The 26592-nt window shown below is 37.6% G+C and overlaps 1 protein-coding gene across 1 annotated transcript; it reads left to right on the forward strand.

Annotated features, from left to right (window-relative positions):
• Window positions 1-26246, forward strand: LOC127850862 (heat shock 70 kDa protein 12A-like). Its single transcript, XM_052384203.1, has 9 exons — window positions 1-145; window positions 2433-2583; window positions 3225-3373; window positions 19154-19233; window positions 19548-19686; window positions 23754-23901; window positions 24501-24635; window positions 24929-25113; window positions 25287-26246. Exons 1-9 carry the CDS (start codon window positions 143-145, stop codon window positions 25995-25997), a joined length of 1701 nt encoding a protein of 566 aa, XP_052240163.1. The 5' UTR covers window positions 1-142; the 3' UTR covers window positions 25998-26246.
• Window positions 26247-26592: the final 346 nt, after the last annotated feature.

The following is a 26592-nucleotide window of genomic DNA, read 5'->3' on the forward strand; positions in this document are numbered from 1 at the left end:
TCTGATATATCCAGATAGACAAGTACTTATAAATCTATCTTTCTCAAGTTATGCAAACTATCGCCGGTAATTACGCAGTACACATTATTCTATCCCGAGTGGTTTAACAGGCAGATTGCACCTTAAACCATACAGTGGCACTATGGTAAGATTTTTTTTAGTTTTCTGTTTGACAATTTTCTGGAGATACGTCGGTTAACTGATAGTGTGGTATATTATATTGATAAAAGTGAATTTGTGTACTACTAGCTTTAAAACCTACATCTTATAATTGTAATATTAGTTTGATACATACGGCACTAGAACACTTTAATTAATTGCCCAATATTCCAATCGCACGTTACGTTTTAACATTCATTATCAGTCTACATTGGTACTTTTGATTAAAATCGTTTTAGACGCGCGTTTGGTTTGATATTAATTATGCTGTAAGCATGAGGATCGGCTAGTCCGAAACCCGGTGTTTACCCGAAATGATTTCTATTGACTATTTTTTGGCGGCGATCCAAATTTTAATCAACTTATAGTTATAGTTGGTGATTTTTTTTGTGAGCGTTAGCTCACAAATAATGCAGACGCACTTTTGCAAATCAGTATGGGTTTAGCTACGCTAGGAACCGTAACCCGTTACTGCCTGTGTGGATAACTGCAGTAAAATTAAGCAGACGAATGCTTAAAGCGTCTGCTCTAACCACCGCATCTGCCTGTTTTCACTGGTACAGTAAACAGTGTGTATTTAACAGCTTGTAAGACAACGGTGGCCAGTCAAGTATTTATCATTGAAATGTTTACATATTGGCTGATTTCAGGGAAAACGGGGCTTAATGCTTGTCAAATAAGATTAGCCTGTGCACACTGATTAGCTGTATCAATGATTTGGAAAAAACCCATCTCGACCTGTGTTTAAAGACACACTCTGTAAAAGCGTCTGCTCTAACCACCGCATCTGCCTGTTTTCACTGGAACAGTCCATAGTGTGTATTTAACAGCTTGTAAGACAACGGTAGCCAGTCAAGTATTTATCATTGAAATGTTTACATATTGGCTGATTTCAGGGAAAACGGGGCTTAATGCTTGTCAAATAAGATTAGCCTGTGCACACTGATTAGCTGTATCAATGATTTGGAAAAAACCCATCTCGACCTGTGTTTAAAGACACACTCTGTATAAATTTGAATGAATTGTAGTCATTTCCAACTTGCGATATCAAAAACTATAACATAATTTTGAAAACTGAGTTGCGTCTAAGATTATACAACAGCGAAAAAATTTAGTGCCTTCAGCGCTTTGATTACAATAGTAGATAATAATAACAAGAATGTCTCGCGTGATTAAGTTACTTGAACTTCATTTGTATACATTTTAGAGTTATAATTTTAGCTTTAAACACAAAATACAGTGGTTACAAATGTTGGGATATGTTGCATTTCTTCGAACTATCAACAGTACCAAAGCAGGATGGTTGGTACATTATACTGTATTAGGTGCTTTATAGAGTATGTAAACATCATTTTCTTCCATATTATACATGAAGTTTGGCTTATCCATAAAAACATTCCTTCGGAGACACTTTTCAAGATAATCAAAATATGTCATTACAACACCCCCAGTAGCCATCTTCGTCATTACAAACTTAAGTGCTCTTGGTTCTGTCACCAACATCTCTGGTCACTTATTTAAGAAGCCATTCATCCATTTAATGAACAAATGTTAATCTTTAGTACGCTTCCCCAGTGCAACAGCAAACTCATTAGCAACACCTAAAACTATTAGTTGAATGCAGCCATAAGATATGTCAGCTATCCAGTAAAAATGGTTTACAAGTTACGCCTATTCCAACTGGTCAAGTAAAGAAATTTTCCCATTTAACACATGTCAAGATCAACTCTGCCCATAAATCTGTCCTTTTGTGTTCTTTAGTTTCTGGAATATTAAACATTCTGGTAGCCCTGTAGACTGCTATTCATTCCTTTTAATCTTTCTATAAGCACTTGGCACAGCACTTGGTGAATAAACCTTAACACGTTTCGTCAGATGTGTATGATTTGTCCGATGTAAAAAAAATGCATCTTCAACTTTTCCAATATTACGGTCATGTGCTATTCATTGTAAATTGTGAACATAGCAAAAGTTATACGGTTAAAAAATGAATTTCAATTGCTTTTTGTTTGTTTGTTTCCAATTACAAATTTGATTGGTATCGATTATTTTTTACTAGTAAAATACCTATTTTAATAATATTTGGTAAAGTTTGACATTTTTCCTCCGTGGAAATATCTGATGTAAAATCTCGCTCATGCGCATAAATAACACGTTATCAAGACAACAAATAGTGAATACGACGCACCACTGTTTACGGCAATTTAAAGTTGCTCTACGATACTGAATTTGAAAATATTTGTTCACTGTATGGAAATGTCGTTTACTCTCAGGCAACAGGCGGCGACCGTCTTTTGGTTGCTGCTATTGACTTCGGAACAACGTATTCCGGGTGGGCATTTTCATTCAAGCATGACTTCGACACGAATCCAAGCAAGGTTTCAATGAAAACATGGACTGGAAATCAACTGGTATCTCTTAAAGGTAGGTTAAAAAACCATTACTGAGACTTATTGAAATTTAAAAAAACGTCGGTTATATGTCGATACATTTCATCGCGAAAGTGTAACAGGTTTGCGTTTCTGACAATTAAAGCCATCATAGTGTAAATATAAACCATTTATTTTATCACCTTTTTATTAGATACGAAAGCCAGATACTTCATATCTTTACTGCGATTATTGTCATATATGGCAACGACTTTTCATAAAAGAGAAACTCATTCATACAAATGAGATCCCACATCATCACGTGTCGGTATTATAACCTAATCAGGATTTGTCTTTAGGTACACACTGTGTTATGACTAACAGTTAAGCTTTCCGCAGTATAGTCTCTTTCAAAATACTACATGGCTCGTAAATAAAATAAAAATAAAGTTTCCAAATTAAAACTTGCAAGCTCGTCATTTTGAGTCGGAAGCTTCAACATATATTAGAACTTTCCCCAGAATGTAGAAACACGCTGATATGTTTTCCATACTTTTAACTAGGTGTATATCAACTAGAATTGCACCTTATAGAAAAGATGATAAAGCTTCAACTAATATGATGTTTTATTTAAACAAAACAAAAATGTTGTAAACAATTTATATAAAGTATTTCCGATATATTTGTGTTATACAGCACCAACTTGCTTGTTAATCAAACCGGACGGCAAAACCATGTACTCGTTTGGTTTCGATGCAGAGACGAAATATAGTGAGCTTAGTCAGACAAAAGAACACAAAAAGTGGTACTACTTCCGCAGATTCAAAATGAATCTGTGGAAAAAGGTAATTGCAATTATTGTAAATGTCTTATTTCATCTTGCGTTTCCGATGTTATTACACATGTTCGATTATTACTAGTCAGTCTAAGCAGTTTCGGTAATTACAGTTAAAACAAATGCATATGTAGTCACTCAAATTATACATTTTAAATAAGGAGTATGAGAATCTTAACATTCCCTTATATTTAGAAATTTGTGTTGTATCTAAGCTCCTTTTATAAGATACAAATGTAAGAAATAACTTTTGTTCACAAGACTAATCAATTTAATTATTTGTTCATCAAATCATTGATTATATAATCAGACGTGAAAGAAACTTAAGTCATATTGTCAAATTAAAGCTGCTTTAGCACATTTTGTTGTATTAGAACATTATATTATAGTACTTCACTGTCGTATCAGGCTTGATTTTATGTGTTATTAAATAGGTATCGTCAATGTGAAATTAATGGATTTATCTTACCTTGTATCTTATTCAAATATTTCCTTTGTTGAAGTTATCCGAGTGGACTAGGAAAAAATGCACTGTAGCTTTGCACCTAGGCATTGACGATGGTAACCTCGGTCCTAAATTCACTTAATAAACCCTTTTACTTTTTATCCATTCCCGCATATTGCACTTGCATGTGTTGTTATACACGAACCCCTTGCTGTGTAGAAATGAATTCAGCTATGTCTCAAGTAAGTACCTTGTAATGATTAATTGTAATATTTTATCTTCATTTCGTGTTTTAATCTTATACATTCATTCATCACGTAAATTATCTAAGAAATCTATGCTGTGTAACTATGTGACGAAGTAAGCGTTCGATTCTCCGCCATTGTGTATCTATGGCCGTTTTTTGGCCGATTTAGGGCTGGTCTGAGGCCTTTTTTTTGTCGGTGGTCGATTCATGGCCGCGGCCAAATTTCGGCAACATTTCGGCCACACTTCGAACGTTTTGTTGATTTCCGAGTCATTCTTGTTTTTTCACTGGGTAATGAGCATTACACCCAGATAATGTAAATTTTAAGCCATTTTCGTAAGAAGTTTAAAATAACTTGTAATAGATTTAATTCGGAAGTCGCGCGCTTTGGGGTTTTCCAATCTATGAGCGCGAGCGGGAGGAACAAACATTTTCACTAATACAGTAATGACCAGAAACGTCGATATCCGATTTGCTTCCCATTCAGTAGTAAATAGTCAGTATTTAAACAACGGTAGTGTTTCTTTTAAGGATTGTCAAAATTCAAGTATTTTGTTGTTATAACTAGTATTATTAACAATTACACATAACAAATCTAACACCGATATACATGTATGTCGTTTATACAAGGATTAAAGTCTAAATACACCGTTCAGATGTACAGCCGCCTATACGAATGGATCCAGTAGCTAACATTCTTAAAAGACATGAAAAACAGACTTTGTCAGCTGTATGGTAATGAAGGAACCTATACAAACGGCTTGACAAATGCAATATTTCTTCTGAAAAACATTTTTCATATTCTTGTTTTTTTCGGCATGCTTTATAGATATAGCAAATAAAAGTAATGTATGGTAAAGCTTGTTAGTGATGTGCCTTCTAATCTTAAGGTCTTACCCTTAAGCGATTTTTTTTTCTTAACTTTTCAGAATGATTTAAGAAAAGAATCATAATAGAGCTATATCAATAGAGATATAATTATTCAACTGATATGGAACGATATATTAGTTCTAGTACTGCCAATGGACTGAGGATAGTAAGTTTTTTGTTGTTTACGTACTTTTCTGTATGATTTTAAATATATTTGAATAGTAGAGCTATAATATATATACGATTGAGTAAATGTCTTGGGTGTTTCGTTTATAAACTTCCATTAAAACTGTCCAGACAGGCCTACGCATAGTATATGCAATGACATAGTTACGTGACCGAAGCTGTTTACATGTACATGAAGCATTATATATCGTGTTACATAGTATTCTTACAAATTAAACACGCTCGAGATTAGTTCATCTTAGGCCATAGACAATAAATTCCTAAATTCTCATCCCCGCCCGCCCATCGAAAATCGTCCCGCCCGAACGTTTTTTATTTTGAAAAAAAAATCCGTAAACAAATTCGAGCCGCAAAATACTGAGGACGAATGAGTACTAAAATAGCGAAGTGCGAATCGGAAACTCAATGTTTCCGAGACGCTTATCGATTTTTAACGGCGCACGAGCGTCGTCTGAAATTTAAGTGATCGAGCAAAAACAACAACAAAATGTTTCTTATTTTGAGGTGTAGAAACGGCGTTACAACCGTAAAACATTGGTACGGGGTGTCAAAATGTGCAGAAACTGTAACTCTCGCGGACCTGTAAGATGAGTGCATTTGTTGTTCGTATGATCAAGCCCCATTGAAAGATGACCACCCGAAAATCGCCTGTGCCTTCGTCGGCCGAAATAAATTATAATTCACACAGGTGTTACCCGATGTTACAGTTAGTCAAACTGTCGGCTGCCTACGAAATTTTATGGACTTTAGTATTGGAGACACCCGTGAAACTTCCCATATTAAATGTGTATCATCTTCATTCTCAACATCTTCATCGAATTAATACAAACAGTACTTAGAATAGTAAATGCTGTTTATTTAGTATTGAATGCATACCATGTATTAATCAATGATATCTAGTCATACTGAAAAAATAATGAAAAGGGTTCTTTTACAGATTTGTATTTTCTGTAATACTTTATCTAGTCAATGTTTTGTCTAGTCAATGCTTTATTGAATGTCATAATATAAAATAATTAATATGTTTAACATGATATTAAAAGGGTAAAATAAAATACAATAGTCAAATTTTGATAATGTATTTCTTGTATTCTATATAATTTTACATACATACATACATACATACATACATATGCATATAAACCAACACATTTGTGAACGTTTCATTATTTATATATAGGCCCGACACATTAAATGAAAAATAAAAATAAAAAATAAAACCCACTCATCCGCCCAAATTTTTCCCAAATTTTGGATGAGAATCTAGTTATTTATATTTATGGCCTTAAGAAAAATGATTAAATCATGGTATTATTATCAACTATAACGAACGTTTGAGCAGAAAAAAAGTGGTGTTTACTATTCAGCGATAACATAAATTATTGATTCACTCTATTTTAAAATATGCTAGCAAGCTTTTGTTTGCGTGCGCTCAAACATCGGAAAACCCACACTGGAGAGTTCCGAATAACAACTACTAAAACCCATTGGGGGTATATAAAACATAAATTCATTAGTTAACACCTTTTCCACGGAATCTTTATTATTATCGACTTTGTTACGAATCTTAGTGCTAAATATCTTACAAAATTTTAAGACACACATTTAATAGTGTGACTGTTTGTGAATATGTCTACGTCATCACTGAGACGCATAAGCTATTGTTAAATTTCACTTCGGAGAATTGAACGCACTTTACTACTTTAAGCTACTGTAGCTCGTTTTAATGCTAATGCGTTATTGAAGATATTCGCATTCCAACAGTATGAAATAAAATTGATCAATTCGGATTCATCTTCGTGGTTTTATTGACACATTGTTGCCTAACTTTATTACGCTACCAATGTTTAGAGCTAAGCCCAAACAATTTCTGGTGCCAGCGGTGGAATTAGATTGATTATTTAACTAATCCTGTGATGCGAACTCTTAACGCCGTAAACATTAATAAAGAAAAAATATGTTCACTCATTAACAATAATAAGTATACATGCACGCAAATGTACGGAAAACGAGCGGTGTATAAAGTAAGCGCTTAAAATTATTAAATATTAAAGCAAACGATTACAGCGATTTACCGCGAGTTGAAATTTAAAATTAAATAAATACGCTGTACACATGTTCATCGGCTAATCTGAATATACGGAACAATAATAGCTGGTTACTGCAATTACTTACTTACATTTTCACAAAAAGATTTAACATTATGCTTGCGTTTATCGACCGAAATTATATAACATATTCTCGTGAATAAATTATACACTCCTAAAATGGCAGAACCTAAATCTGTTGACAATGAGGGAGGAATATATTTCTATGAGCGTAACGGAAGCGTCATGGACTACGATGATTGTAAACGGTCGAGCGAAAAATCTTGTGGGAATAGGGCTGATGTCAAGGGTCCGGAGGGTCGAGTATCCGGTTCGGACTTCAATCGTAATTTAGATCACCAATGGCTGAGCATGAACGAGGCGCTGAAGGCGGTGGCTCGTGACATACGCGACCTGAAAGTAACGACGCGCAAAACGCCGACGGAAGCAAATTGCTAGGCAACCGACAACGTGCGTCGTCATACCGGAAACGGTCATGGTGGATTCGGAAACCACGGCGAGCGTCGCGAATCTCGACCATCAGTTGCAAATAACAGCGCAATGGTGCGACCGTTTCCATATGAGGTAGTTCAGGACGCGCATTCGGTTGTCAGGCGAGAGCCTGCTATCGAAAACATACGGGAGTGGTACGGTTCTCGGCGATACGTGTCACCAGCCGGTCGTAAAGGACAAAGAGATGACGGTCCCGATGCACGTCAAGCATATTGGGCAGAAATCGATCTCGAGAGGGGAGGAGTTTGCAATCCCGCGTACGACGGCCAGCAGAACGAGCGTGGTCATGTATTGTCCCCCGGCGACCATGGTAACGCGCATGGACAATATAGGCGACCAACACATGTCCAGGATCGAAACTATCGTAGACTGCCAGTCGTGCGCATGGCCCAATATACCGGTAAAGAGAAATGGCAAACGTGGATTGCACAGTTTGAAACAATCGCCAATCGGTATGGTTGGGGAAAAGACGAAAGGTTAGACCAATTGTTTCCGAGGCTGGAAGGAGAGGCAGCGCAATTTGTTTTCTCCCAGCTGCCACCACAAGTTCTCGACAACTATACTTACGAACTGCTACGCGCGATCGATCGTAGGTTCAAGATAATCAAAACTCCACGGTCGTTCGCGGCCAAATTTAGCCGCCGTTCGCAGCCACATGGCAAAACACTGGAAGAGTTTGCCCAGGAATTTAATAGACTTTATGACAGAGCTTACAGAGGGCGCGATGGAAAAACGCGAAATGAAGATCTTGTTCGAAGGTTTTTGGACGGTCTGTACGACGAGGAGATCCGATTTGAAGTCGAGTATAATAAGGAGCCACGGAGTATAGATAAGGCAGTGTATTATGCGGTGACACTCATTCAAATCCGAAATATGCAGAAGGATGCGCGAAAGAGCCGTGGGGGTGTGCGGACAGCCGTCGATGATGATTCAGACGCTGAAAAGGTGGGAGTTTACCTAAGACGGTGCCCAGATGAAACTAGCCAAAGCGGAAAGCAAGCTTCACCAGACCGGAAGTAAAGAACATGGACGATGTTGACACCGTGAAGTCCTTGTTAGCTAGAGTGGAGAAACTAGAGTCGGAAGCGGCTCGACCTTGTAGCTTTAAAGAAAAGGGGGGCATTAAGTGTTTCTACGGCCACGAGAAAGGGCACTTTGCTCATGAATGTCCGAAAAAGCAGGGTAAATCGAAAGTAGATCCGTCGATCGGTAAAGAGTCAAACGAAAATCATTTTTACCTGAGTGGACCAGCCCTTGCGGCCAAAGGGAGGTCCCAGTAGAGGAGAGTAGCGAGGCAGGCCAACGAGAAACCAAACGCCAGAATGGTACCGGAAAGCATGGGCGCCGAAGAGAGGCTGCATAGCCTCGGTGAAGGTCTGTTGGTTAAGGGATCGGTGAATGAGGTGCCGGTCATATTCACAACAGATACCGGGGCATCGATAACCACCATCTCAGCGGAAGTGTACCACATGATACTGGAAGGTAGTAAGCCGGGCTGAGCGGAAGTGCAAGCTTGAGGGGACCAGTTGGGTGCCTATTAAGGAAATAGGCAAAGGGCCTGTTCGAGTTTAGGCTTGGCGAGGTGTTGGTGTTGGTACAACGCGAGGCGATCGTTGCGGAGATTGATGACGTGGTTCTTCTCGGTTATGATGTCTTTGCGAAGGGCGCTGCGGGGCCGGCTTATTAATTACTAAGCCAAGGGGTAATCTTTCTGGATGGTCACGACATACCGTGTATTAGTAAGGGGCAATGTGAGAAGCTGAGGAAAGTAACGGTCGCTGATGACACGATGGTTCCGGGGAATTCCGAGGCGGTTGTCGACGTGTTCGTGGAGAAAACATAGTGGGGAGATCACCTCAGTCTCGACTTTTCTCGTCTAAACCAACGGGAGCGGTCCAGCAGCGTTATTCGCTGATTATGGCGGCAACCATGGTGTACATTAATAGGTCTCCGACGTGCAAAATCAGAGTTATGAACCCATCAGCCATGATGTCGATTGGAAACAAGATGCCGAGATCACGGTAGCTGAACGGGTCCAAAAGGTTGTAAGTGTATTGGCAGAAGCGGAAAACCTAGTCGACGACGTAGGCGAGCTCTCCGCGATAAGAAGGACCAAGCTAAGGAGTGTGACCGTGGGTGTAGAGGATACAGGTCCGATCTCTCTGGCCATAGAGGAGAAAGTATCGGACCACGTAGTTGAGCTTTTCCGGAAGTCGTCCGAAGGCAAAACGCTGAAAAGCAACTATTAGCTGGTCTCTTAAAGAAGTATGGCGATACCGGAAGTGCAGAGCCAATTAAGCAGCGGCCTAGGAGGGTACCACTGGCCTTTGCTGATGAAGTAAAAAAGGTAATTGAAATTTTGTGCGTATGGGGATGACAGGCAAAAGCACGTCACCGTGGGCCTGGCCAATAGTGCTGGTGGAAATAAGAAATCGGGGACGATCCGACCTTGTGTTGACTATAGGCGGATTAACGCCTTGGTTAAGCTAGATGGTTTCCCTTTGCCCAGAGTACAAGACTGTTTAGACGCGGTTGCGGGGTCAGTGTTGTTGAGCAGTTTCGAATTTACGAGCGGGTATGTTCAAATACCATAAAAGGAGGACGATATACCCCAAAACGCGTTTGTTTCTAAGTTTGGTCATTACGAAATGACCCTTATGCCGTTCGGGCTGAACAACTCAGGAAGTGCCTTTCAGAAGACGATGAAGCTTATACTCCAAGGCCTCCAGTGGGAAATATGTTTGATCTATGTTGATGATGTGGTAGTCTTTGAACCTAATGCAGCACCTCCATAGAGTGCAATCTTTGAACGAATCAGGAATGCTGGTCTTAAGCTCCGGCCCGACAAATATCAGATGCTGCAAGCAGGTGTGGTCTCTTTGGTTCATATCGTGTTTGAAGAGGAAGTGCTACCAGACCCTTTAAACGTGGCTAAGATTGCCGAGTTGCCTATGCAAACGAACGCCAAACAGGTCAAGCAGTTCGTGGCCACTGGTTCCTACTATCAGAGATTCGTAAAGGGACTAGCGAAGCTAGTTAGACCGATAATAGACCTAACTCGGAAGGACGCGCACTTCGAATCGAGCAAGGATTGGGAGACGGTGTTCTCGAATATTAAAGAGATTCTTATGGGCCTGGAGATCATAGGGTATCCATTTAACGAGGATGGCGTGCCGTGTTCACACTAAAAACAGACGCATCAGGCCAAGGCATAGGGGCAGTTTTGTCACAGCAACACGCCGGCAGAGAACGTTAAATTGTGTACGGCAGTCGCCGCTTGAGAAAGGCGGAACGGAACTATTGCATTACGGAGCAGGAGTTGTTGGCTGTAGTGTACTTTGTGCAGTATTATCGTCAATACTTCCTAGGTCGTCATTTTTTTGTGCGTTCGGAACATCAAGCGCTCCTCTGGTTGTTCATCATGAAAGAGCCAAGAGGAAAGATTGCAAGGTGGTTAGAGATCCTAGCGCCGTACGATCTTGAGATCGAGTACCAGCCGGGAAAAAACAACAAAATGCGATGCCTTTTCGAGATGTCCTACACCGAAAGACTGCGAGTGTGAAGACGTCGATATGGCCGAATCACAGAAGTGTGGGCCATGTCAAAAATGCCGTCGAAGGGCTGAGCTGATGGTGCCGAAAACTACGGATAACAGTATTGGCATGATTGGTCCCAGTCCAGAGCTAACGGTTGGGGATGGCCAAGTTGAAAGCCGGAAATGCGCAATCAAAGAGGATAGATCATTTCTGGTGATAAGTACCGGAAACAAAGACGACAAGCACAAAAGAGTGATCTCAATAGACGACGGTGTTGAGCCGTCATCCTTCAATTATCCTGACTCGGAAACTCTGAAGCCGCATGCGTGGACGGAATCCCTATCAGCAGTCGCCCTTCAAGAAGCACAAGATAACGATGCGGATATAGGTCCCATCCTAAAAGCTTTACGGTCTGGAACGAAGCCGAGTTACACAGAAATGGAGACGTCGAGTCAGGAGACCAGATATTATTGGATGTTATGGTCCAGTCTAAAAATCGGAGAAGGCGTTCTCCATCGGATCTTTCGAAAGCACGATGGTACCTGAGAGTTCGATCAATTGATCGTCCCGTGCAATATGAGGACGTCGGTGATAAAGCAAGCCCACGACTCCCTAGTGTCAGTACATATGGGTGTTAAGAGAACGAGAACCAGATTTTGCAGGGTTTTATTGGTTTGAAATGAAAAGTGATATACTACTGTATGTCCGGGGATGTGATGTTTGTAAGGCAGACAAAAGGCCACAGAAAACGCCGAGAGCGCCGATGGAGCATCTTTAGGCTTGCGCTCCCTGGAACGTGCTCGCTATCGATTTCATGTGACTTCCCATAACGAAGCGTGGTAACCGGTTCATCTTAGTCATGACGGACCATTTATGCAAGTACATCGAGGTCGCGGCTGAATCATCTCAAACAGCCGAGGATTTTGCAAAGGTGATTGTCAATGACTTTATCAGAAGGTGGGGCGCACCATTGGTAATTCACAGTGACCAAGGAGCATTCTTCGAGAGTCGGCTATTTAAAGACCTGTGTAATCTGATGGGAATGAAGAATACGCGTAGTAGCCCACGCAATCAACCGGTTCCTTATGGCACGAGCCTACCTGGTCGATGAAGAAGACTGAGATCTATACCTATGTTGTCTTGCAGGGGCGTACAGAACAACGCCGTGAAAAGTATCGTTGCTATTTCCAAACATGATTGTGATTGGTTGAGAAATTCGACAACCCGCCGATGTCATGTTTCGCCACGTCAAGGACGCGCGGCATCCGACTTAAACCCATCCGATTATGTGAAAGGCGTTCGGGAACAGATGCAAAAAGCACACGAAGTAGCACGAAAGCATCTTTAGGCTAATGCGAGGCGAAGCAAGGACGTTTCTGATGCGCGGCTATCATTCCACTACTACGAAGTGGGCGATTCTGTGTGGTTGCTTCATGAAACCAGAAGCGTCGGCGTTAGCGCCAAGCTGGAGAAAGCCTACGACGGCCCGTTTGTCGTTAAGGCTAAAGTGTCGGCAGTTAACTTCGGTATTCAAATGGAAAGTAGGGGTTCAGACAAACTCAAACATCACAATAAACTGAAGTCTTGAGGGGATCGAATCTGCCGAAGTGGATCGTGGCGGTTAAGAATAAGATGTTATTGTCACATTACTTTCGGGTATCATGGAATTTTTGGACAATAAAAACCAAACTTAAAATGATCGTGTTATTTTATGACTTAACTGTATGATATAACGGGAGAGTAAGTGGACGTGGAGAGCAATTCCGATTCGTGATCAAAAAAACAACCCTGGCTTGGTTACGCCCCGCTTAGTATTACGCGCGAGTCGTGACGGTCAATAGACATGCTTAACTTCCAGCGCAGTCAACGGATTTTACGCAAAGGGCCAACGATGACTGAGGCGGTAAAGCCGTGTCGAGAAGACATGGCATCTCAGACTAAACATTATTTTTATATTTGCAGGGCAGTAAGTATTCGAACGGGGCCAAGCCTTACCGATGCCCTCATTGCCCGAAGGTGGGGAAGAAAGGAAGGCTTATCGGACATGTGACGGAGGAACACATCCTATTAGACAGGGTGCCGTATAACTGCAGTTTGTGCGCTTTTCGGTGCCAAGATAGGGAGACCCTTGACCAGCACGTAACAAGGTACGCGAGACACGTTGCGAAAAAAAGGAATTTAGGCCCAATTTACTACGCGTCTGTATCCCAGCCGCTGCAAGTGATTTCGCAAAATATCCCGATGCCCTCGAGTCACGGCTCGTCGGAAACTACGCCCCTTCATGATGAAACACCATTCGGCGGGCTGACCGACGAATTCCAGAGGTTCCGTGAAGAGCCGTTTCGAGGGACGAAGCGGGCGACGCCGTCGGATAAATGCACGGGGATACCTCCGCTGAAAGTTTGTAAAATGCCGAACTCTATATCAACTCAGACCGAACTCACAGAAGCAGTTTAGACGACGGATTCAGGAATCAGGCGGTCAATGCAAATGCCAAGGTCCTCATGGACACGCAGCGCCTGATGAGGACACTGTTCGAGAAACAATTGGCTATAAAGAGGGCCGTACCGATTGACATAGACGATTAGCAAACGGATCGGTGAATCGAGACAGTTGTATAGCCGGCCCCTTTGATGAACCCTGCTAGCGAACATTTTTTTAAACAGTTTTGTTTTCGGTTCAACGTTTACAATTTACGATGAAGAGGCTCTCGTGTTTCGCCTATTGGTATAGGCTCGTACGCGGCTACGCCCACCACTAAGCCTGTCAGGGTAAACCGCTCGTCACGGTGGAGGATCCTAACGGACGAGTCCATTAGGTGTCCGGCCAAGGAGTGGACACCTTATGGATAGGCGTGACGACCAGCGATTTCCGTTTCGTTTAAAAAATCGTTAAACATTATTAGTGATCAAAGGTGTGACATAATACCTGGCAAACGAAGTTGCCATCAATCGACGAGGGGATAATGAAGTACTTCACTGCCGTATCAGGCTTGCTTTAATGTGTTATTAAATAAGTATCGTCAATGTGAAATTAATGGATGTATCTTACCTTGTATCTTTTTCCAATATTTCTTTTGTTGAATTTAACCGAGAAAACTAGCAAACACTGAACTGTAGCTTTGCATCTAGGCATTGAAGCTGGTCATCTCGGTCCTAAATGCACTAAATATACCCTTTTACTTTTTATCCATTCCCGCATATTGCACTTGCATTTGTTGTTATACACGAATTCCTTGCTGTGTAGAAATGAATTCAGCTATGTCACAAGTAAGTACTGTGTAATGATTACCTTTGTAATATTTTATCATCATTTCGTGTTTCAATGTTAGAAATTCATTTATCACGTAATTTATCTAAGGAATCCATGTTGTGTAACTATGTGACAAAGTCAGCGTTCGACTCTCGCAATTTTGTATCCATTGTCATTTTTGGCCGATTTAGGGGCGGTCTGAGGCCGTTTTTTGGCCTTTGGCCGATTTATGGCCGCGGCAAACGTACGGCCACATTTCGGCCAGTTTTCGGCAAATTTTGGCCCCACTTCGAACGTTTTGTTAGATTTCGAGTCATTCTCGTTTTTTTCACTGGGTAGTCAGCATTACACCAGCATGCTCCCAGATAATGTAAATGTTTAATCCATTTCCGTAACAAGTTTAAAATAACAAGTAATTAAAACACATTGGGAATACACATAAATCCATTAGTTAACACTTTTTCACGGAATCGTTGTTATTATCGACTTTGTAACGAAAGTTAGTGCTAAATCTCTTAGAATATTTTAAGACGCACATCGAATAGTGTGACGTTTTGCGAATATGTCTACGTCATCACTGTAACGCAAAAGCTAGGATTAATTTTTAACTTGGTAAAATTGAAAGCACTTTACTACTTTAAAGCTACTGTTGCTCGTTTTAATGCTAATGCGTTATTGTGGATATTTGCATTCCAACAGTATGAAATATAAAAAAATCAATTCGGATTCATCATCGTGGTTTTATTGACACATTGCTGCCTAACTTTATTACGCTACCAATCGTCGCCTTTATTCTAAAGTCGCGAATGTCATACATTTCAAAAATGGCATATTGGGTATCATTGTGTCGGGTTTGACGAGCTCTACACGATGCAATAAACGGCATATGTGTACCTTTCTCTACTAAACGTCGCACTAATTCTAAATGCACGAAAGTCCGAAAAAGTGATTTTGAGAAAATCGCTTCTAAAGTTTTGATATAACAAACAATGTTTTATAAAACAAGATATCTTTTTGAAATTTTTGACAGGTGGTTGAGATGTATGCAATCTATTAATTTGTAAAATTTAAAGACGATTGCTTTTAAAATAAACAAGTTATATTAATTTATATTTTTTGTTAATCTGTCGATTTGTGCAATTTTTATACATTCCCAACTTTAGACTTAAGGCGACGTATAATTGGCTAATTCCTGCACAAAGACATTCGCGATTTTAGAATTAAAATGAATAGAAAAAGGTCACGTTTCGCCAATGTTGAGGGGTCAATAGTGCCTTAGTAGAAAATGGTACACATATGCCGTTTGTTGCATCGTGCCGAGCTCGTCAAGTCCGACAAATGCTACCAAATATGCCATTTTTGAAATTTTTGACATTCGCGACTTTAGAATTAAGGCGACGTAAAGCACTATTGACCCCTCATCATTGGCGAAACGTGACAATTTTCTATTCAAATTTGCCCCAACAACATATGTCCATTTGTAAATACAATATATTAATGCACAACTTTATTTAATGTGTTTATATACATCTATGCTAAGGTAGTCTGTCAAAGTTGTGAATATTATCTTATGTTTGTTTGTTTATTGCAAATACTGTTTACTGTTTCCGTTCCTTATATGTAGATCCTGCTTTTTGCGTTTGATTCGATGTTCTTGCTTTTACTAATTACTTTAATTAAATGGTTCATAATTCTACATAATGTGTTTTATTAAATTATTATCTTTAACTTACAGAGTCATACAGGACAAGAGGAAAATATTTTAAGTATTTCAATATTAAAAAAGATACAAATTGAGACATATTTTGTATTTAAGATACACATTTTAATTGCGATCAGTAAACAACTTTTTACTCGGAAAGGAAGGGGGGGGGGGCGGAATGTTTAATGAGTTTTGGCTCATCAAATTTCCACGGTGTTGTAATTTTTAACGACGAAACTACATAACGTTTATTATTTTACTATGAAAACCAAGGAAACTGTATTTGCATTGATTTAAAATTCGGAGAAGCCAGATTAACAATTGTCACTTTTTATGGGCCAAACAACTTGTTTAATAATATTTTTCAGAAAACTGACATGATTGCAAAATGTGGATATTTCAATGTAGTCTTCGACCTAACATTTGATTACGATACTTATTAAACCTTTAATAATTAAAATGCAAAATAACCGAATTAGAGCATTTTAACGAACGCAATCTTTTCTTTTCGACCCTTTTAGAGTTATATATTCTGATTTGAAACAATTCATAGAGACAAACTAGTCCTTAACAACAAGCTAGGCTACGAATTTTTGTATCGCCGCTTTGTTTATCAGCATTCTTAGAGTTAACAATTTACCTAGCTTCCCATCTTATCATTCAAATGTTATCATGTCTTTCGCGGGAGGCGGAAAACGACAACGGGCGAGGCATGGCATGGTATTGCGCAAGGGGGTGTTAGAGGGTTAAGGTTAGAGTTAGGGTTAGTGTTAGGGGTCGGGTTAGGGTTTGGGTTAGCCTAAACCCAACCCTAACCCTAACCCGACCCCTAACCCTAACCCTTACCCTAACCCTTTTTTGGGGTTATCACCCCTGACCATGCCTCGCCCGTTGTAGTTTTCCGCCTCCCTTTTACAATTCACTAATTATAATCATGGCAAAGGTCTACAGAAACATAATAATTGTCTGTTAGGTGATATCGACTTCTTAAACACTATCCATGATTGACGATCAACTTTTTATTGATACTTTACTCATGGAAGTAAGGGGCAAAGTTATATCTAACAGTTCCTTAAAAAGAAATCGAGAACATCAACTGTAACACGAAATCGAAAAACAAGCAAAAAAACTCTCACATATGATATTGTTCAATATATTAATATTTTAAAAGCATAACTTAAGAACATTTTAAAGCAAAAATTAAAAGACCATTAACGATCGAGAGCTGATAAGTTCAACCCCTCGAAACTTTTCTGAAACCTTGAAAAATTCAATAATACGACAAAAACAGCTTGGTTAGTGGAATTGGACATATATTAGATACAATCTGACATTTAAAAAAAAACGCCGTATTCTATAAAAAAAATCTGTACCATTATCAAAATGTAAAAACGCTTACGATAAAGAATAGTTAAATAGTTATGTTGATGCAATAGAAATACCTAAATTTTCGAGTACCTAGTTAAATAATCTAGAAGGGCCTAACACATTTAAAGAGGCTTCTATTGCTTTAAAAGTATCGTCAACCAGGAATATACCAGACGTAATATTTTAATTAATATAAACTAATAATTGAAAAAAATACGGTATTTGAGAACTTTTCTTTATTCGTCATTCGTGGTTGACGGTCCCTTTAAAAACAATGCAAATAATAAAAGCCTAGTTGCAATAATCCAACTCCCAGTTATTGACCCTCCGGGTCGCTGTGAGTTGCAACAGCTTACGGCATTTTCCATGTCAAGTCCCCCGCCCAGAATCCGGGCGGCAGTTTAATCCGAAATATATGCCAAATAAACTTTTTTTGGCATGAATAAAGACAAATAGATCGTAAATATATCCATAATGCGCAAATAAAAACAACTTACATGATATGTAATGCTCGCATAACATTGATATTTATCCAAAGTTTCAAACACGTCAACGGTTCTTTAAATGTATATGTTTTTGCAATGGACAAAGCCGAGTACTCCGAGTGATTCCGAATTTGAAAATACGCTATAGACCATCTCCGGAATCCTCGGCGAGATAAATCTCGTGTCTAATCTACGTAATATACGGACTATCTCCGGAACATTCCTAAAGATAGATCGAATCGTCAATTAAAAACTTGGGCTTTGGGTTTGATAACCGGTTTTGTATAGTTTTTGTTTTGAGTATTTCTCCACAATTCACTCGCAAATTGATATCAGTAATAATAGGTATTGTGTTTGTAACGGTGTATTAGGTTGATTAAACTCAATTTTATAGACACACGTGAGACATAATTTTTTACATTAAAAATGGGTTACAAGGAAGAGCTGTACGTATGTACTTATAAAAGCTCAGAGCATTCAAGAAGAACTAAATAAAAGCCCAGGAAACTGAATGTGAAATAATTTAACATATAGTTTGAGAATGTAAGAATGGCAATCATTTCATAACAGATTTGTTTGCAGGATGTAATTATCTTTTGAACCTTCTAAACAAACCATTATACTGGTACATGGAAACACGAATGGATCTTTAAACTAAATATTTGTTTTAACAAAACTATTTAGTTATAAATGTAAAATTAACAAAACTAGACCCACTGTTAACGTTGAAAAATCGAGCATGTCATTGCATCGTCATGTTTTAAATAAACTTAACTATTTTAATGACTCGTGCAAAAGTAAAAAATGAGAAACTTTTTTTCTTTTCCAGTAATTTTCATTTGTGATATGGGACTTAAAAAGTAATTATTGTTAACTGTTTCTTTAAGAAAGTATTGTTTATATTGTATTATAAACGCTTTTGATTGTTGAGTGTATAAAATGTGTTGAAATATGCATATATAACTTGTAAACTCTGTAAGGTATGCAGTGGGATGACCTCGACCCCCAAATGCGTATTTACTAGGAAAATAAAATACATTAAACAAAAATAACTTTCCCAACATGAATCCGTATGTGTATACTGTTTTCATATTAACAGCCGTTACATGGAGACACGATGTTGGATGACGAAACTGGTAAAAGCCTACGTGCCTTGACCGTGTTCTCGCTGTGCATCAGGTGCGTCACATCCTTTCGCTATATACATAAAGAAAACATAAATAACGGTCATAAATGTTATTGAATACTAATAAAGTGCATAAAAGCGAAGGTCGATCGATTACATTTATAAACGTTAAACGCATATTATGTCCACAACTTCTTAAAAATATCTGCATCCCACTGAACACACCATAACATTAAATATGATACCTGAATGTTTTATAATGCATTTTTATGTTTTCGGTAATATTACATGATTAAGCATGAATAACAACGTTGTATCTTGCAGTTTTATTAGATCCTGGGATTGTATATTTAATTTTGTTTTCCAGGTACATGGTTGAAGATATGACCGCTATGTATAAACAACAGGTTAGCGGCATGGATCCGAAAAACATACATTGGGTACTCACAGTTCCTGCAATATGGGATGATGCAGCCAAACAATTTATGAGACATGCTGCTGAAGAGGTATCGAATTACAAAACACGTTTGCAAATTATTCCCTATTTATCAATGTATAAAAGTGTAGTGGTTGTGGGGTGGGGACACATGGCACACAAAGTCCATTTATGAATTGAATCCATTTATTCATGACGTAGACCAATATAGTCAAATGACAGAAAAGACCTAAACAAAACAATGACAATATTTTACTAACAGAACAAAACAATCGATACTACGTACGAAATATGAATGAAATGAATATCACAATAATTACACTAATTAACACACATTTCATAATACAACAATGTTAAATAAAGGAAAGCAGTTGAACAACTCACCAGGTTGGAATGAACTGATAGCCACGTGAACTTGCGTCCATGAGACGGTCCTGTCAAATGCAAGCATGGTCAGTAATTGTATAATGAAGTGAACAGTACCTGAATTACCAATGAAAATCTTGCATCGGATCAATTCTAAATAACGATTGGACATAACAACTATTGCATCAGCCTGCATGGGTGAACACTAGAAAGAGGACAGAATTTCCACAAAAAAGTAAAATGTGTATTATATGAAAAGGGAGATAACAAATTGACCTGTACTACATAAGGCACCTTACAAGCTGTGTACATAGTGTCAGTTGCGCGATAATCCACAACAAACAAATAATATTAAGAATTGCCTTAGGGACAGTAGTACATTATCGGTCAACTTAAATGTTTACCTGATATGCATGAGATGACAACGATGCTAATTTTAACAAAACATTTTTTATCTTTTAAAATAGCGTGCTTAACCATGAATTGAACACTTTAGAATGATAAAAAAGAGTTATGACTATGATTAACAGGCAGTAGATGTTTTTGTGCTCGACCTTTGTATATTTTTAATATACATTTAAATGTTCGACTAAAAGTTTACAGATATTGTTTCTAATGAACAAGTAATCGATATTCAGTAAAAAATGAATCACGAGGATTAGAATTGAATTAACGTGCTCACCTCAGCTCGAATTGTAGACGTTTAACAAAGTGAACTAGTTTATATTTCATGATACCCAGTTTACAATATGGCATATATACATTGAATTTCATAAGTTGGTTAAGGTTCTAAATGAGACATCTCTCTTTGGTTAAAACGAATTGTTTTCCAGATTATGTCGGTGGAGTTACATTTTTCCTATTAATGGTGACATAGGTTTTCATCTAAGTATGAATTGTTCTAGATAGAACCATGTTTGCTTGTTGGCCAGGTTTCGACAGGATTTAGAAAAACCTGTTGCTTTTACATTGAATGTAGTATTTTAAGAAGATACAACTTGATTTCATAGAGTTTAATTCAGTATGTCCGAACTTAAATATAGTCTTAGATAAAGTCTGTGTTACAGTACTTGTCAAATGTCAAAATGATTGATTGATAAATGCGGCATATTTAGTGTTTGCATGGTTTGTTTCCGGGATCTGAATTGGTTACATTGCTGAGACCCTTCTGGTCCCACATTCAAACTTGACAAGATAGTTCGAATGCTAACATAGTGCTTCGTTTCATCAAACAACATTGTGGTTTTTCTCTGGTTTTAGTGTTTTCATATGATTTTGCCGGGAGTTGTATCCTTAAAATCACTTCAATAAACTGCGAACTTGACAAAGATATTGTAACTATTAACAGTTTGACCGAATGTTTTCAAAATGGACTCGTACATGTTGATTCTACTGGGATATAACCGTTTATTTTGAACTGGACCCACTCGATCGAGATTCGAACTTAAACTTGATATTGTCAAAATAAACATTATCATATTTCATTAATATTGAACACAGATTTGCACTTGAGAACATAGAGAATACTAGGTTAGCGTTGATAACAGAGAGGTTTATGTTGCGAGGCTTAGAAAGCCGGGAGCGCGAGCCTTGGCGAGCGCTTTCGGTGTTCGAGCCGAGCAACATAAACTTCTCTGTATTCAACGCTAATACTAGTGTTCTATTTATCCCATTTCATTTTATTTTCAATGTGACAATTAACATAAATAGAACTAATAACCTTAAAAATAATTTTAATTCATTCTTTAAAGCGCTTAAAATCTAACGAATGTAACCATGCGTAGTGATATAGAATGTATTTGTTCTGGTACGCAAAATAGTCTTTTAAAAATTCACACAAAAACTGTAAAACGAGAAAATATATCACCATATGCCTTGATTCAATTTAACGCAGCATGCAAATTGTTATACATTACGACCGCCAAAAGATTTTACTTGAATATAAATCATTTTATTTTCGAAAAAATTGTTCAAAATCCAATATGGCGGTGATTGCTCCTGGCAAAATGAGGTCGATGTCAACATAGATGTGCAGGTAGATTTACACACAGAGTCGTTCTAAAGATAAATTATCCAAAACAACAATACTCGCCTCAAATAGGCACGCACATTCTGAACATCAATAATACGAATAAGCTAGATCTACATGTAGATCTAAATCCTTCGTCTCACCGGTTCCATCCGAGGTAAGTAGAATAGAATATGCATTTTTCATAATTACATCCAGGATAAATTTACATGAAAAAAATGCGCGTTTTCAATGTTTTATACCCAGACATCGCATACCAGGTTCGTGTACACCAAAAGATGGCATCACATATTTTTGAAAAAATGACGCAATAAGTATGTCATTTTATAACGCCATCAATCAGCTGATTCATTATACGGATGGCGAAAAATTATGTTCCTTGACTAGATCTAAAGATTGAAGGTCGTATAATTTTAAAGCTAAGGTTTTCTCGACTCTTAAGAGATTTGTTATGAAATAAATTTCAGTAGTAGAATAAAACGTAGTCCGTGCACGCGACAGGTATACTCAACAAGGTAGGATACAGGCTAGTTTATTCCATGAGGTGTTATACCGTCAATGTCGGTATTAAAATGAGATAAAAATTGTTACCCTTTTAGAACAAACATTCACATTTGGCCTAGATATTTTCAATAATAACAGTATGGCCTAGGTCGATCATTATTAAGTCATAGGAGTAGATTATGAAATTCTAACACGTTTTTCTAAGACTTGAAATTTGCCCGCTTAACCAAAATTCGAAATAGTAAAATTTTAACTAGCGACCTTGTTGATTACCCCGTTGACACAAAAACGCACGTTTGCCTACATACTGGCAATTACGACATTATGACCCAGTTTCACATATATTGAGTTATGAATTAATCTTTTTGAGTGGTCCTTAGAGCTTTCCATGATTTGACTATGTGACTTAGGTTTTACCTGTTTTAGGTAAATATAATTTGACTAAATATTTTCAAGATAAACAATCGTAATGAGTTGCCTACTCAATGAATCACCTTCTATAGTCAGCAGTTGCAATATTGTCTAAGATTTTACCTAGTGACCTTGCTTTTGACCCCACTTTACTGATGTTCAAATTGTTTTATGGTCTGCTTATATAACATTCTTACGAAGCTTCGTCAATATTGAGAGAATACATTGTAGTGATAACAAGTCCATCCATGAAAGTTTATTTGAGTTACCATGTTGATTGTCGTGAACTTAAGAATTAAAATAGACGTTCCAACAATCTTATTATTTGTGTGTTATAGTTATATAACATACATTGTACTTACGAATACTTTTTTATTAACCCGTTTTCTATTGGCAATTTCGCCGATTAAAGTACAAACAGTCTATCCGTTTAGTCAGGAAATTTTAATATATTTAATAAATTTGCATCCGTCAACGTTGTTTAGTATAACTCTAACGGGTAAGAGGTAAAAGTTGAATGATATTGCAATTTTATCATAAGTTGTAGATGAAATCAACCCAGGTTAAAATATACTGGTATTTTCTTCCGCGAACAGATTAAATAGGAGGTTCAAGAATGCACGTCAATATTTAATCGACACACATTCTGATAGTTGTGACTGGGTTTGATAGATCTCTGCAAAGTTACGAATGATCCTTCCTGATTCTGAATCGTGCTATCCAAATGCACGAATGATGCGGACACACTATTGTGCATATAAACACGTTAAGAGTTTATGCAATATATGCAATTACATATTATTCTTTATCAAGTGTATTTCTTGTAGGCTGGAATATCCGGTTCAAATTTATCAATTGCATTAGAGCCCGAAGCTGCATCTATATACTGCAGACAACTACCCGTACATGTTGACGAACAAGGCAGGTTTTCGAGATTTCAAACGGGCACCAAATACGTGGTTCTAGATGCTGGAGGTATGGACATATCAAACTTGGTAACTTAACTTGTTAACAAATGCGCAAAGTGTGAAAAGCATTTTAAAACTGATAAAAAAAATAACTGCCTTAAAAAAGGAAAGCGGTTGTTTACAATACTTTCTCTCCTGACAATGTTTCTTGGGTTTCTTGTTGAAGTTTTATTTTGACTGTTATTTCTTTACCCTTCGACATGTTAGGAACCTAAATAGAGATCAGTGTAAGGGACCAATATGCTCAGATTATAATCAAAGGTTTTTTCCACATTATTCATTTCTGTCAAACACATTTTAAGCTTGATATATTCACATTTGGAAGAAAAATTGTAATGTGTTTAAGTAAAAAAGGAACGACCAAACATAATAATTCTGTAATGCTGTACCATAAACCACGAAATGAAAAAAAAAAACGATAAGATACACATTGTAGGCTTTACAAAAACAGAATCGATACATTGCGATGAAGTGAAACAAATCTTGTGCATGGAAAGGGATAATTAAAAATACAGATATGTTTTATTTAAATGCACGTTTTTTTTAGGTACGAAGAACATCTTGTATTGCTTTTCTTCTAGAATAGATTCGTTTTATTTTATTTAGGTGGCACAATCGACATAACAGTACACGAAATATGCGACGGAGGACATCTAAAAGAACTTTACAAAGCAACAGGCGGAGCGTGGGGTGGAACAGTGGTTGACAATGCTTTTTTGGACTTTATCGAAACGTTGATAGGTAAAATTTACGTTCAAAGGTACAATTGTTATAAGTGTTGTACTAGTATATAAATACTTATTCAAACATTTCAAAACATGCATTATATATATAATATATGTTTTATAAATTGTTATCTTAAATACAAGTTGAAGTATTTTAGCACGTTGTTCGTCGTATAGAAACGATTCTTTGAAAACTTATTCTAAATATACCAAGAACTATATACATATATATTAAGTATACATAATTATTTATTGTTAAATTCAAACAAATAATGTAATTATATTATGTTAACGCAATGGGTTATTAAGGTAAGGACATGCTAATGCGGTTCAAGGAAGAGAACATGGAAGACTTCATAGACTTTCTTCGTGACTTCGAGCTAAAGAAGAGAGCATCGGAATCAACACGTAAAGAAAATGTGACTATCAAAATACCGTTTGATCTCATAGAACTTGTAAACAGCAAAGTCAAGTCTTCGCCATACAACAAACAGGCAATTAATATTTACAATTTTGGTGTATGTATTGGCATGAGTAACTCTACGAATACTTCGAATACTTATGATAATCAAAAGAAGTTTAATAAGTGGAGCATTTTATTCAAAAGGCACATATTACAACAATATTTATTGTATTGACTGTAACTGTGTTCATATTTATATTTTAGGTTACACTGGCAGGTGACAAGTTGCGTATGGATATCAGCGTGTTTCGGTTATTCTTCAAGGAATCGATTGATAACATCGTTATGCATGTAAAAGATCTGCTGGGAAATAGTGAGGCTTCTGGTGTGGAGGCTATACTGATGGTGGGGGGATACTCTGAGTCACCAATACTAAAGGAGACTATTCAAAAGGAATTTCCACGAATGAACATAATAATTCCGCCTGAACCAAGTCTTGCGATCTTGACAGGCGCTGTTATATTTGGACACTGCCCGCATTTAATCGAACAAAGAGTGTCCAAGTTTATATATGGTGTAAAACTCAAGCGGGAATTTGTTAAAGGACGCGATCCTAAAGAAAAACGTATTAAAACAGACGCCGGCATTCGTTGTGATGACCATTTTCATATTATGGTGCAGTCTGGGGAACCGCTATCTATTGATGATTATCAGTTCGAAGAGAGATTCCCAATATCGTTCATATATCAAAAATTCGTGAAAGTTGAGCTATATACTACGACAATCAAACACGTAAAATTTGTCACAGATAAAGGATGTAAAAGGATAGGTTCTGTGACTGTTCCGGTTTCTGGTAGAGGTATTGATCGACGGGTTATTATTCGACTTAAGTTTGGGGGCACCGAACTAAGACTTGAATGCGAAGAAGAAGATACGGGTCTTATAACTAGCAAGTTCATTGATTCATTTGATTAACCCACTTTATATATGATATTTTAAACTTTCTCAGTGATAAACATTACCATATGTGCTGCGGACAGGACTCTCATTTGACAAACGATTTAGAGAAAGATTTCCATTCACGTTGAAACGGACAAAGTTATCGGAGTTATGGGAAGACTAATTCAGGTGAATGTGCTTTTTGAATAAAACATTACTCAGACAATGAGGTTGACGGTGTGTAAATAACAGAAATGGCAAAAACAATAAATAGTAAATATCTAATGCGTCGCTTTCTGACCTCATGATTGCACGAAAGGTTAAATCTTATATAATCCCCTCATCCGAGTTCGGAATTTTTTTCTAGTAAAAAATCAATGAGTTTTCTTGCAGACGCCCTTACTTTGTCAAGTTTATTTCATAATCTCACGATTACAATTCAATCAAATGCACACGCATGTTCACTCTTTTATCAGAATGAGGAAAACGAATCAGCGCATATCGGCATCATTAATAGTGTGCGTGTTTTTAATTCAATAATATTTTTTTTTGCACCAAAAGCTTGAAAAGATAGACATGCTAATGTCTCTCAATATTAGATAGAGTTGATATACACACATATGCCACGAAC

This window comes from Dreissena polymorpha, chromosome 11 (genome assembly GCF_020536995.1).
Source record: "Dreissena polymorpha isolate Duluth1 chromosome 11, UMN_Dpol_1.0, whole genome shotgun sequence".
NCBI lineage: Eukaryota > Metazoa > Mollusca > Bivalvia > Myida > Dreissenidae > Dreissena > Dreissena polymorpha.

Coding starts and splice junctions, on each gene's coding strand:
- LOC127850862 (XM_052384203.1), top strand. Junction 19,687..23,753: donor TGAGACATGCTGCTGAAGAG/GTATCGAATTAC, acceptor TATTTCTTGTAG/GCTGGAATATCCGGTTCAAA. Junction 23,902..24,500: donor CGTGGTTCTAGATGCTGGAG/GTATGGACATAT, acceptor TATTTTATTTAG/GTGGCACAATCGACATAACA.